At 37.4% G+C, this 15,130-nt stretch overlaps 1 protein-coding gene across 1 annotated transcript; it reads right to left on the reverse strand.

Moving 5' to 3' along the window:
* Positions 1–801: 801 nt before the first annotated feature.
* On the reverse strand, positions 802–10,610 carry LOC143864220 (la-related protein 1C-like). The gene is made up of 6 exons (XM_077375112.1): positions 9,985–10,610; positions 7,052–7,631; positions 6,820–6,976; positions 6,604–6,694; positions 2,133–2,204; positions 802–2,005 (listed from the first exon to the last, which is right to left on the reverse strand). The coding sequence occupies exons 1-6, from the start codon at positions 10,303–10,305 to the stop codon at positions 1,649–1,651; spliced, it is 1,578 nt and encodes a 525-aa protein (XP_077231227.1). The 5' UTR covers positions 10,306–10,610; the 3' UTR covers positions 802–1,648.
* Positions 10,611–15,130: the final 4,520 nt, after the last annotated feature.

The following is a 15,130-nucleotide window of genomic DNA, read 5'->3' on the forward strand; positions in this document are numbered from 1 at the left end:
ATACTGAGAAGATTAGCATGTCCATTTGTTGGTACCATTTGCAAAGAAAGCGCATAAATTGGAACTGCTGGAGAGAAGATTAGCATATCCATTTTGTTGGGATTGGAATGATAGAGAGAGAAGGTTAGCAAAGATGTGTCCATTTGTTGGGACCATTTGCAAAGATGTGTCTTCGGAGACAACCCAGATATTGGAACAATACAGAGAAAATCAGCAGCATTAGCCCGTGAAGAAGGATAAACACGAATAGGGAAAACAGACTACTTGCAAATGAAAAGTTGGAATTATGGAGCAGAAAAGAGCCAGTGCAGATATCTTCCTACCATGTTTCTATTCCCCAAAACCTTCCCCACAAAAGCCCCTACAGACATGTTAGAATAGAAGATATTTCTGAATCTAAAAAAACAAAGTTGAAGAAACAAATGATATCAAGAATTCCGACCCAAACAACAAACCAGTGTGTTAATTGGAAGCACAGTCCACCTAAGGCCAGCAATAGGAGTGTTATACACCTTTGGGGCTCCTGTTCTTGTTGAATTGTGTTGAACATTTTGGCAGGGGAAGCAAAAATGAATGACAGAAAGAGTAAGATCGTGTTTTTCAAAACCATTAGTAGAACAATGAAATAAAAAGGTAAGTAATGCAGCATTCAATTGTCGAGTTGACAGTAGATCCAACCAAACAAATAATGACACTAAGATGTTGGCTGATGGCAAGAAGGGTGGGGGGGGGACCCCTACACTCACTCACCCTCCAAACCAATTGCTTCGATGGTCCTGCGAAAAATCTTAACACGACAAATGCAATAGAAACTAATTAAAGTTCTGCTAATGGTAATACATAACCAGAAGCAGCTATCAGAATCCAACAAACTAGTTCAAAGAAATCAGATAAATCCACAGCATGTTTATGGTTTATATTATTAAATCCCCTGCCCTAATCTAACAAATACTTATAGAAAATGTTGACCCCTTTCTATCAGGGCATTTTATGCAGAGATAATCTCCAATGAGTCTTGAAGAAAAGGTATATAGATGTAACATAATAATATATGTCACATAAGAGAATGGAAAAGCAGAGGCTCAGGGAATTCAGAGTAGCATCCAGCAGATTCCAACCCTTTTCTCGTCTCTAACTCTTCAAACACTTCAAATCCTCCGCAAAATTTGAGGTAATGTGACCCAACAAAGCTGATGGATGACTAGGGAAATCAACTCCAAATTTGCCCCCCCAACCCCCTACCCAAAAGACCCATATCATGCCATGAGAAAACAATCGTAAGCAAGCACCATCCATCCACACCAAAACCCAACTATACAAAACCAAACAACCTCAAAGTAGCTCATAAAAACTAGGCTTTCCTTTTGGTCTCTTTTGTCTTCTATTTTTTCATTTTTATATTTTTTTCCTTTTGTTTTGGTTTTGCTTTGTTTTGCTCTTCTAGCCTCAGAAGCTCACCCACTGATTCTGCTATTCTCAAATAGGCATAAGACCAATTTTTACAAAACCCCAAAAACCTTTCGTGCCCCCTTCTCTCCATATTAGCATCTACTCCTTCACTACCCAAAACCCCTACCCCTTCTGCAATATCGTGAAAACATCGCTTAGTCCGAATCACTTTTTTTTTTTTTTTTTTGGGAATGGCCGCTTAGCCTGAATCACTCTTGCCTAAACTTCTCGCAGACATGGATCCATCATTACCGGTTGGAACAGAGACCTTGCCTATTACCTCCCCATTACTAAGTTCAGCTGGCATCACAGAATGACTAAGTGACACCCCTGATGATGATCTACTTAGGACCCCCCCTTCAATATGAGCATCTACAGGACCCCTCATACTTTTCTGGTTACTTGGTCCATCATCTATTCCAACATTCTGGATACGAGTCACCAGCATATCATACTTTGATGTTGCTGGGGATGGTGAACCAGAGGTGGTAGCAGACCGATAAGGTGGTGGCAGCAGCCAATTCTTCCAATCATTGCACTTCCTTATTTTGTCACCCTGAAAAGTTGCCGAAGGACACAAGTGTATAACATTTAAAAGTTAAAAATACCATTAAAAAATATTTAAAACTCAAAAATAGCTGCACCTTAGACTAGAATCAACTCAAGGAAAAACAGAAGTATACCTGCACTTCTACAAAAGTTGATGTTCGTATTGTGTCCAATATAAACTGGATGTTGTTTGTTAAAAGCTTCACCTGCAGCAAATACCAGACGATTTCTCCTTTGAATGAATAAATACTTAAAAAGAAAAATGCAGCAAAATGAACAATCAATTTTGTATTCAATAAAAAGTGGATGATGTTTCAAAATGCAGATGTGGGTCAAAACGCATTCGAAGAAAATCCTAATCGACTCGGCACGATGCCGTCGAGCAATTTTATATGCAATGGAACACCCATAATCTTTAAAAGTACAGAAACATATAGATGTAAATTAGTTGACATGAAATGGAACATAAAACAATAAAAATCTAGCCATGTGTTGCGCAAGTGCACTACAAAACAATTACATGAGAGTCAGGGCATTCGATCTCTACAACAATTATACATGATTTGTAACGCCAGTTTGCCCCACTGAAGTGAGAAGAAAAAAATTCATTGCATAGTTAAAAGACAATGTGAGAATTTTAAATGGACAAATAGTAATGAGTCCACACATATAACACGCACATGCATTCCATGTCAAACAACAGTAATTTTAGCCACCAAATTTGGAAATTAGAAACTGGATTTCTCCTTTTTCATAATTGCAGTGATGGGGAGATTATAAAGGACGAGAAGACTTCTGAAGCTATTTTCAAGAATACAGTAATTCCACAAGGAAATACCAATATGGAGGTTAGTAAAGCTTATTCTGATTTAGTATGCTTCAGATTGATGTCAAAAGACTGAATAGCGTTAAGCTGTAATGAGATATCTTTGATAACATCAAATAAGATTATAGCATATTCCAGGGATGTCTTCTATTAGAATCTCCATTAATAATTAAACCTATCAAGGGCAATCATAGAAGGTGCCTAAGACCAACCAACCCATGGCTACTGTGTCACAAAACATTAACCCAAAGTTTGCCGACCCTAAATTTTTTTTTTACATGGGTAAGGCCTAAGAGATAATTTTTATTAAAAAGAGAAGGGGGCTAAGAGATAAAATATTTCTCTTGCAGACCCTAGGTTATTCAAGCTACTTTTATAAAGATTATGATGACAAATTGGAAGAGTCCACTTTCAAACCGCCAGCAAATCCCTAGGTGTGGAAAATTTCATGATCCAACGAACACCTAAAAGTCCAATAACAAGAAGCACTGGCCAGAGACCCTAAACACATTGAATCCCCTATAGAAATCTCTACTTAAGCCACTGGCTTACGGATAAGATTGAGAGCTCCCAGTCAAGCTACAAAGGGTGGACAAGCACTAAACAAGGGATCATCAGAAAGTGCCGCCAGATCCTACAACCCACACAATTGCAGTTTTTCAGGGAAAGGAGGACCCCACCCACCGGTGCCAAAAGAAAAACAACAAAGCCCAGCAAAAATATGAAATAAAACCAACAAATGGACCCAATCATACATGATACACCAATGACCTGAAGGAGTAGTCCCAATGTTGCTTCCTTAGTCCACACTCTGCATACCTAACTTTATGAGATCAACATACCCTAGGGCTTCATGTGGCTGAACCCAAGACTAACCAACAATAAAAGCAATACAACTACTACATGCAAACCATTCCAATCCTGCCTGCCAGATAGAATAGGACAGTAAGACAACCCGAAAGAGTGGCCTCCTCAAGCAATATGTCAAGCCCTATGTAACTTGGAAATGTACATTTATCTGACATAAGCACAAATAGTCAGAGACAGGGGCCCTTGAAAACCCAAGAAAATATATTGTTATCAAAAAAATATTTGTTTATAGAGGATAAAACTTGTAGTAAATGTATCTATATAAATAAAAAAGCACACTCAGCAAGGTAACTTGCTACAAAGAAGAAAAAGAATGACATTTCTTCCTAAACATACATAATAATTCTAATCCAACCAAGATGGATGGCCCAGGTAGGACTGTCTGACCATTCCAACATGGAATAGGCAGCAAAATGAATCAGAAAACATTGCTTCACCATGCAACATGTCATGCCCTATGTAACTTAACGTGTACATGGCATCCGAGTTCAACATAAGCACAAAGTTTCAGACATGAGGACCTTAGTAAACCAAAGTCCATTAGACAACAAAGACCCATTCCCTAGGTCAAAAAGGCAAAAACCATTAGTCTGACAGTATTGTGTTCAATGCAACTATTGTCAACAATCCAGGTCTGCTCCGTTACATTCTTAAAAACATTAAGGAAATGGATATTGCAGATCATTTGGGTTGTTAGGATGGATTACTTCCTTTAAAGTAACAAAGCAGTATAAGGCCGGTAAACTGGGTCGTTGGGGTGTGTGCGCGAGCAGAAAGATGACTAAAAGAGTTTTCCTTCCGTAGAAAAGAAGTGGGATATCAAAGCTCTTAACCTAGCTCAGGTTCTAAGAAAATGGTCTACTGAAGAGGACATCAAAGCTCTAAATCTCACTTTTATTAGCTAGTGGTTGTGGAAACCTTGTCTACCTGTAATGAACTGTGCACATCAATTGTGAAGAGTGAAGACATCTCTCAACAGCAATGGGAAGCTTTAGATGTTTCTTCAGGGACAAGCTGGTGCAAATATTTTCCTGATAAATTTTAGAAACATTCATTTAAAAGAAGAGGATGAAAGGAAGTGTCTTCTAGTTGGAGTTGACTAAGGATAAAACTATTAATTGTTGATCCTTCTTCATGGACGGGTCAGAGTACTTTGTTCTCATACATTTCCGAAACAATCACTAAAAGAATGAAGATGAAATAAGTGACTTCTAGTTGGAGTTGATATGGAAAATCAGTGATTGCTGTACCCAGCATTAATTAAGCAATTGTTTTTACAAATAGTAATTTAAGCAATGCTATAATAAGAAAGCTAGTCCCTGATCCAACTATTTATTGTAGAGACTTAAAAGATGACATTGCAGCATCTCTAAAGAACAGATGAACCATCGTTCGAAGCTATGTGGAAGATGGGTCAGATTTCTCCACTCAATGGAGTCGAGTTCTTTCCAAGCAAGAGCGTACAATGGGAGAGCATCCAAGATGCTCTGAAGAATTAAAGAGTTAAGAAGATGGGGCCTATAGTTGATGTCAAAAGAGTTTTAGTTAGTTTTTAGAGTGTTATTTAAGTCTTTTTAAGTCGTAGGGGGTAATAGAGTATTTTTTCATAAATCACATATATTTTTTGAGTTATGTGTGTGTGTGTGTGTGTGAGAGGAAAGATAGATGCAAGGGCCCTCTTTATGCAAGGGCTAAAGAACGGCCCTTGAATAGATCCACGTCATTACGTGCAAGCGAATTTGGTTTCTCAACCGACTTTAAAAATGACGTGAATCTATTCAAGGGCCCTTCTCCGGCCCTTGCATCTCTCTCTCTCTCTCTCTCTCTCTCTCTCTCTCTCTATGTGTGTGTGTGTGTATATATATATATATATATATACATATATGTATATATAGAATAGCTAATCGATTCATTAAAGCGAAGAAGAGACCGAGATGGTCAATAGAACTAAAAAGGCAATACAAAGAAATGAAGAGATAAAGAAAAGAAAAAAGAATAACAAAAAGTACAGCTCTCAAGGGCCTATTTACTATCTCTCATTGTTCAGATGCCCAATGGCGGTGATACACCGAATTAAAAGGCTTCAAAGAAACTTCCTCTAGGCAGTTCACTTGAAAAAAGAAGGTACCACTTGGTCAGATAGGAGGACGTGTGTCGCCCTGAATCCAATGGGGGTCTTAGATTTTGCAATCTTAAGGCCATGAATCAAGCTTTATTGGGCAAATGGTTATGGAGACTCAGATATGAGAGCTCGCATCTTTGTCCAAAACTATGATTGATTATATAAATATTAGTAAATGGTGGAGACAAAGATTATGTTAAAATTCTGCTACCTTTGAAAAGATTGAGTAATCACTAGCATCTGAGCTTGGATCAACAGTATTAACTCATAATAGACATATGTGATCACAAGCACTTTTCTTCTATGCAATCAAGGATATGTCAACTGAGAAATGGAAGATTAAGAACCAAAAGAGAAAAGAAAAATGACATTGCAACTCCACTCAAGATTTAAATTTTATTGTCATGCCATTTGAAGTGTTTAATCTACCATAATTACAACTTAGACACAAAGGCATTCATGCTGATTTCTCAGGAATATGCAGATAAGACCCGGCCTTCCTTATAGCTCTAACCATTCAAGATTTATATAAAAAATGAGTGAGAATAATGAGATTGCATATTTAATGTCTATTACGATTGCAATCTATGTACCATTCGAAAAATAAAAAACAATGTCAATCTATTAAACATCCTGGATTAGTGACAAATCATAGAAGCCTAACGATATTCAGAAGCATGCATTAGTAATAAGAGATTATAAGTAATACGAACCATTGCTTGCATAGTGCCCATGAATAATGATGCTAATCAAAAGGAAACTAAAATTGTAATCCCAAGCAACTCACTTTCTTAAAGCCTGCAATTAAAGAGATAGGAACCCAGCCCTGTTCGTCCATGTTCTGCCGCAAGAATATGTCCTTACATAAATTTTCAGAACTGCAACAAACAAAAAAATGGGGGAGGAAAAGATGCAAAGTTAGCAACAAATAAAAGAAGACACTCAGAATAGCGTTGAAAAGGTTCACGCATCTACCATAAGCAAGCCAGCCAAGTTGCCATACCTGAAATAATATTCTATCTGTTTTACTAACTTAGTATGCAACTGAGGATCTGGTGCAGGGAAGAACATTGTTGGGGGGGCTACTTGAGTAAAAAATTGTACCCCTCCAAAGGACTCAGGTGGTGGAGCCGACACATAATATACCGGAGAAGACATTTCTGAAACAGAATGAAATTGTCAGGATGAAACAAAAAAAATGAAACCCTTAAATTTCATGAGGCAAAGCAGCTTACCAGGGAAACCCATTGGATTCCCGAACGGCCGAACAGGTTGAGGACTAATAAATGGAACGGAAGGAGGTGGTGGTGGTCTGATAAAAGGCCTTGAAACAACTCTATGTGGCTGCAAGTGTAGATCTCTATTGCTAAAATTTCGATAAGAATTCCACTCGGAATTTGTGCGTTCATGATCTCGCCTGTAACCAAAATTGTTATGGTAAGGGCGATCTCCACGCGGATGAGGCCCTCCATTTCCTCTCTTGTACGGATTGCGTGGATGATCATTTCCAACGTAGCCTTGCGACACAAACAACCCCTTCGATCCAGTCCCCGAATTATTGCTCTTGTGAGGACTATCTTTCGGAGAAGAAGTTGGGGCCACCACTACTCCCGTATTATCAGAAGAATTGTGAGGCATTTCTGCCAATAGCGCAGGAGCAAAATTGCCATGGACAGGCCCACCACCATGCTTCATGGGTTTCTGGCGAGTGGGGTATGTGTGATTCGGAGTTGAATTAGGGTTTCCATTATTGTTATTGATGATGATGTTGTTGTTATTAATAGACTTCCGTGGAGAAGATGCAATCACAGGCCCCTATGAAAACAAAAGCATGAACACATACATACATTCATACATACATATATTATATACATACATATATTATATATATATGAGGAAAATGATTGTGAGCTTGAAGCTCATATAGCTTATATGAGGTTGAGGGCCCAAACACATGTGGGCCCACATTGTTAGGATGATCCAAAGCATTCATTTGAAAGGCCCTTACATAGATAGGGTGTGTACAAAAAATCGGCTCCATAGGATCATCCTAACCCAGCCAAAAGTGGAGGGCAGAATGGACAGACACCGTTTGCCACAAATCTGCCCATTTTTGCCCTCCGCTTTTGGATGGGATAGGATGATCCAATGGAGCTGATTTTTGGTACACACCCTATCTATGATGGAGCCTTGCAAATGAATGGTTTGGATCACCACAAAAAATGTAGGACCCATGTGTTTGGGCCCTCAAGCTCATATAAGCTATATGAACTTCAAGCTCACAATCATTTTCCTCTATATATATATATATATATAACCCTAGAAAATTCAGCCATTCAAAAAAACCTAGAAAATTTAAGAAACAGAATAAAGAAAAAGAAGAGAAACAGGAAGAGAAGTTTACATGCAAGTGGAGAAGATGCAATCACAGGCCCCTATGAAAACAAAAGCATGAACATATACATATATATAACCCTAGAAAATTTAAGTAACAGAACAAAGAAAAAGAAGAGAGAGATATGCATATAATTATGGTGTTTATGTGGTAGTTGTAATGTAGTTATTATGTAGTTGACGGAATTTGTTTTAAGTTTGTGGGTGTCAGTTATTGCTTGTGTCATGTAAGTGGGTTAATAGGGTAGTGGTGTGGTTATGTTTATATTTAACGAGTTGTATCTTAATGGAAATGGAGAGAATTTGCAACTAAAACATAAACTTATGAGAGTAGAGTTATGGTTCCTCTCGAATTGACTGTTAGGAAGTTTGGTTGCCTCGAATCAACCTTTCTCCCTTTCTTCTTCTATCTTTTCTTTTGTTTATTTTTTTTACGGCCAATTAGGCATGTAACAAGTGGTATCAGACCGGTCGATCCTGCGCTATGGCTACAACTAGAGAGATTATGGATTCCGCGCATGCCAATATTCAAAAGATCCACACACTTGTTTTGAAATTGATGGAAGAAGACCGGCGATTTGCGGAAGGCTTGGACAAAATTGGCATAGCGATGGAGAAAGTGTGCAAAGAAGATAAAAAGGTGAAACTTCAAAAAGATGATGTTCGTGTAGAGAAAAGTATGAGAATTGATGCCGACAAAAATGAAAAATTGTATTTCTTTTCGAGTTTGATCACAACATATTTTGAAATTGGAGTTCAAAAGATCACGACAGTTATTTTTGAAGATGGACGTCAAACATTAATTGTGTTGCTCAACAAAATCATGCCAATACGATTTGGGACCCCGGCAGATTAAAGTATTTTATTCAATAATTCGACCTTGAGGACAAGGTCGTTTCTAACGAGGAAGGAAAGATATATGCATATAGTTATAGTGTTTATCTGGTAGTTGTAATGTAGTTATTACGTAGTTGTGGGAACGTGTTTTAAGGTTGTGGGAGTCAGTTATTGCTTATGTGTCATGTAAATGGGTTAATAGGGTAGTGATGTGGGAATCATTTGTGTTTGTATTTTAATGAAAATAGAGAGAATTTGCAAGTAAAACAGAAACTTCTCTTTTAGGAGAGTAGAGTTATGGTTCCTCTCAAATTGGAATGTTTGGAGCTGCAGTTGCCTCGAATCAACCTCTCTCACTCTCTTCTATCTTTTTCTTTATTTATTTTTGTCACGCCCAATTAGGCATGTAACAGGGAGAGAATTTTATGTGCGAGTGGAGAAGATGCAATCACAGGCCGCAATGGAAACAAAAGCATGCACACATACATATATACCCTAGAAATTTCAGCCATTCAAAAAAAAAAAAGAACAGAGAAAACTCAAGAAACAAAAGCATGCACATATACACGTATATAACCCTAGAAAATTCATCCATTCAAAAAAAAAAAAACCCTAGAAAATTCAAGAAACAAAAGCATGCACATATACAGGTTTAGAACCCTAGGAAATTCATCCATTCAAGAAAAAAAAACCCTAGAAAATTCAAGAAACAAAAGCATGCACGTAGACCCGTATATTACCCTAGAAAATTCATCCATTCAAAAAAAAAAAAAACCCTAGAAAAATCAAGAAACAAAAGCATGCACATATATACGTATATAAGTTATAACCCTAGAAAATTCAATTAATTCCCAAAAAAAAAACCCTAGAAAATTCAAAAAACAGAGACGAACAAAGCAAGGGAAGAAAAAGAGAAACAGGAAGAGACTTTTTTTACCTGTGAGGCGGGGACCGATCCTTCGGAGAGAGTTTTCAAAGAATCAGAGGACGATTTAGGCGAAACCCTAGCGGACTCAGATAGAGCAGGCCAAGAGTCCGAATCCATGATCGATCCAATAGAAGAAACATTGGAAGGCTTTTTCCAAGCAGGCTTCTTCTCCTTCCCGTCAGAATTCTCAGTTAGGGTTTCGGTGTTCCCCGGCAGATTGGCCGGAGATAGATCGGAATCTTGGAACGGAGGAGGGTCTAGATTGGGAATTGAAGGTGACCACCAAGGAGAGGAGAGATTGTTTGAAGGCGAATCAGTAGCCATAGCCATGAAAAAAATTAGGGTTTGAATTGGAGGAGGAGAAGGAGAATTCTAGGTTTTTTTTTTTTTTGTTAGTAATGCGTGTTTCTTGAAAGACGATCTAAAGATCTGATCGCAATCTCTATGTGTTTGTGTATATATATATATATTGGTAATGACACCCCCTCTCCCTCTCTCTCTCTCTCTCTCGTTTCCTTATTTTTCGCTCTTTTCCTTCTCCTTGCAGGTTTCGTTCTCGTTTGCTGGCAGGACACTTTGGATTCCAAGCTCTTCTTGTTTTTCTCTCCTTTTTTCTTTCCTTTTCTAGCCTTTTTGAAATGACTAAACTACCCTCGATATGCTGCTGCTTACAGCTTACAATGGCAACTGAGGAAATGACTGGACCTCTTGAAATGACTGGACTTAGTGCAGGGGTAGTTTTGGGTAACCTTCAGAAGGTTGTGAACCCTAGTTGTTCATCCAAATAATCAAAGTCCCTTTAAAATAGGTGAGTCAAGTTCTTTAGCTTGAGTCTACAATGACCATAATACCCATATTTCATAAAATGACCATAATACCCATATTTCATAGATATAAGTTATAACCAATAGACCTCATTTCTTAAAAGAGGGATTCTAAAATCAAAGTTAGAAGCAAATAACATGGGTTCGAAGCAAAATCAAGTTCTGACCAGTTTCTGCAAGGCACCTGTGAGTTTAGCATCTTCTTGTTAAAAAGACCAAAGTAACCCTTTCTCATATACAATGACCAAAATACATCTTGTCATGAGGTTCAAGGATCTTGGTCATTTTCTATTATTAAAGGACCAATTACTAATGGGGGACAAACATTAGGCAAAATTATCAACAGGACCCATGCTTTTCCAAAATTATCAACGGGGGACAAAAGAGGTCTTGTCAGTAAAAGCTGGACGAAAATACCTTTTGGCATTTACAACACGTTTTGACCTTATTTTCTCCTTCTTCCCTCTTCTTTTACTTTTCCATTATCATTTTTTTTATTTTTTACCCTACTAGTCATCTTTCTCCTTGTTCAGCCACCATTGTTGCTGGCAAATCTTGAAAACTTGATTGTTAAGTTCTTACCATCTATCTCTTTGTATTTAAGTTTTGTTTTTTTTTTAGGGTTTTGCACTATTTTTCATTCCTTTGTTTCTGATTTATCTTGTTTAGGGTTTAAGCAATTTGTTTTTTAGGGTGAGTTCTGGAGATAATGCATGGATGGCTTCATTCACTTTTTTGGAAGACAAGTGGTTGTATAAGAAAAAGTTGATGTAATACATGAATGGATGGCTACACATTTTTTTATTTACTTAAATTTTGTATTTTGTAATACACAAATTGGGATGTAATACATGAAGCACATTTAATGAAAACAATATCCATTTCTTTTGTTATTTCTATCATGAGCAGAATTATAATGCCATTAGAAGAGTTGCTATAGGCATGGGGTTTTATAGCAGAAGGGGTTTATCAACTCTCTGGAAGGGGGATAGTAACTCTCAAAAGTATGATTACCAATTTTCGAATGGGCTTATCAAGTGCTTGAAAATTGGCCGAAGGTACTGGAGTTTTGGAAGAGGGTTTTCAAGTTTCTAGGATTGGGGTTATCTAGTATAAAAAAATGGGGTCACCAATTTTTCGAATGGGGTGATCAAGTCCCTAAAAATTGGCCAAGGGTACTAGAGTTTTGGAAGGGGGTTTTCAAGTCTCTGGGATTGGGGTTATCTAGTATAAAAAATGAGGTTACCAATTTCTAAATGGGCTTATCAAGTCCTTGAAAATTGGCCGATGGTACTAGAGTTTTGGAATGGGGTTTTCAAGTCTCTAGGATTGGAGTTATCAAGAATCAAAATGGGGTTACCAATTTCCGAATGGGCTTATCAAGTCCCTGAAAATTGGCCGAGGGTACTAGAGTTTTGGAAGGGGGTTTTCAAGTATTTGGGATTGGGGTTATCTAGTATCAAAATTGGGTTACCAATTTACGAATGGGCTTATCAAGTCCTTAAAATTGCCCAAGGGTACTGGAGTTTTGGAATGGGGTTTTCAAGTCTCTGGGTTGGGGTTATCCAGTATCAAAATGGGGTTACCAAATTCCGAATGGGCTTATCAAGTCCCTTATGAATACATTTTTACTTCCTGTTTTTTTTCACTCGTTCATTTTCATGTTTTTTCTTTCTACCGTACGATTCATCTTCCTCATCCTCCATTGAAAGGGAGAAGGAGAAATGCAAAACCCTAAAACAAATGAAAAACAAAACCTAGATATTGAGAGAGAGATGGGAATGAACTCACGTTTCAAATTTTCGAGTTTTCCCGCCTCCAATGGTGGCTAAATGATGAAGAAGATGACTGGTAAGGTGAAAAAAAAACAAAGTTGAAAATGAAAAAGTAAAAAAAAAAAAAAAAGAGGTAAAGAAGAGAGAAGAGGGAAAAGTGGAAAAGCAAAACGTGTTGCTTAAGAAAAGGGCATTTTTGTCCAGCTTTTAATAACAAGACCTCTTTTGTCCCTCGTTAAAAATTTCTGAAAAGCATGGTCCTGTTGATAAGTCCACCTAATGTTTGTCCCCCATTGGTAATTGATCCATTATTAAATAAGGCATTTGGTCATTTTCTATGAGATAGTTATTTTAGCCATTTTCTATGAGACAATAATACTTTGTTTATTTTTATGAAATAGTGGTGTCTGCCCATTTTCTAATAGAGACGGGTATCTTGATCATTCCATGAGTTTTTGATTATTTTCTACGAGATAACGAGTGTTTTGGCCCTTTTCTATGAGATAAGATTATTTTTGTAATTTTATATATGATATGAGGGTAGTTGGGCCATTTTCTATGAGATCAGATTTTTTTTTTGTAATTTTATACATGATAGGGGTATTTTGGCCATTTTCTACTCTAGGGGTAAAAAATTTCCACGACAGCATCTCATTTGTTTTTACTAATACAAAATACGTGACAGGTGGGCCATCACTTTAGTGGACAGGGACTATCTACTTTGGGCCCTAACTTGGAACTCTAATTGCCATAACATGTGTTGGTAGATCTATTCGAATTGAATGTTCCAGAGCCTGAAGTCGAAAAAGTTCTGTGCAAATGATCTATATTTAGTAGCCCATACGGGGGGGAGTTAATGAATTGGGTCAAGGGATCACTATCAAGATTATCCCACTCTGATGAATGAAGATCTCGTATCGATGCTGGGTTAGGACCTAACCAATATATTAATTAAAGAACGATGATAGAATAAAAGAAACAAGACCACTCCCCAATCCTTAGAACAATATCTAAGGAAGATGGCAGAACAGTAACACCCAAGGACATGATACGCTTAAAATCAAACTCAAAACAAGTAAGAGATGAGAGAATACACGTGATCTCTAGAGTCAGTCCCCATACTCATGTGAATTTAAGACCCATGTGATCCAAGTGGTCTTTCATCCTCTGGCTAAACTTCCTTGCTCATTGGCTCTTTCTCAACTTTTGAACCTTTGCGGCTTCTGTTTTTCTTTGATGGCGGAGTTCTATTTTCTTCTGTATCATCTTTGACGTTGTGCACACCTGGCATATGTGCTCAGCGATCATGACCATTCATCTGATGAACCATCAGAAGGCTGCCCACTGGGTACATCTAGGCCTAGTGGTGGACAAATATCTCAACCCCAAGGTTGCGGTGCAAAAAATCATAGCTTAGGATTTCTATTTTCCTCGAACAATGGTCTCAGATATCTTTTTCCAAAATTTCTATCCCATATGATATGAAATTTCCATCAGTTGGTAAACCGATTTTCCACGATTTTTTTCCAAAATAATTTTTTTTTCCATGCTTTCAATTAAACCTGCAAAGCTACTATACTTTGGAATTTTCCAACAAAATATTTTTTTTCCATGGAAAATATTATTTTACAAATTTTCTTTTCTTAAGATCCAAACACCCCTGGGATTTATGGGATAAGGGGTAGTATGACTACAAACAAAGGAAGTAGAAGGGTTCTGGGTTCTGTTAGGGGAATGCATCTCCTTCATGTTAAAAAAAAAGGGGAGGGTGGGAGATTATCCATCAGAGGGGGGCGGGGGATATCACTGCCCTTCCTAAAATACTGCCTAAATTCAGAGACTTGATATTTAAGGAAACGATAATGCCAAAAAAAAAAAAAAAATAGAAGAAGAAAAGAAAGTTGCTTTTTCCATTCAAAAATCCCTATACTTTACATATTTTTTTCCAAACAAAAAAAATTTCCTTGCTTTCAAGGAAAATCTCAAACCTTAGATTTTTTATCCATGGAATGTTTTTTTTATGAAAAATATTATTTCCCATAATTGTTTTCCCTAGATCCAAACACCCCCAAAGATAATTCAGTATATAAAATAAGGGTTGTGGCCATTTCTCTAAGAAGGGGTGGTAGGAATTCCTGTTCAAGATTGGAGAGAGATGAATTTTAGGCCTGGTTTGAAAAAAAAAAAAAATCTTGGGGAATTTATTCTTTCCAATGAGGGAAATGATATGATTATGGTTAATTTAGAGGGATAGTATCATAAATTGAAAGTCCCTCTAAATAAAACTTGAACTGGGTCTGTCTAAACCATGGTTTAAAATTTCGACCGAAATCCGAAATTTCGAATACCGGTGGGGACCGAAACCGGAATTTTCCGAAATTCCATTTTTCGCCCGTTACCAAATTTCGGTAATTTCAGTCCGAAATTTTCGTTTAATGACATTATTTATTAAAAAAAAAGTGATTCAAAATTTCGAAATTTCGGTCAGAAATTTCGGAATTTGGAACCAAATTACCAAATTTCAGACCGAAATTTCAGTTTTTGGTGGGGTCCGAA

The sequence above is a fragment of the Tasmannia lanceolata genome, unplaced genomic scaffold (assembly GCF_043159265.1).
Source record: "Tasmannia lanceolata isolate RefF3 unplaced genomic scaffold, GAP_Taslan_0.1 ptg000048l, whole genome shotgun sequence".
In the NCBI taxonomy this organism is placed as follows: Eukaryota; Viridiplantae; Streptophyta; class Magnoliopsida; order Canellales; family Winteraceae; genus Tasmannia; species Tasmannia lanceolata.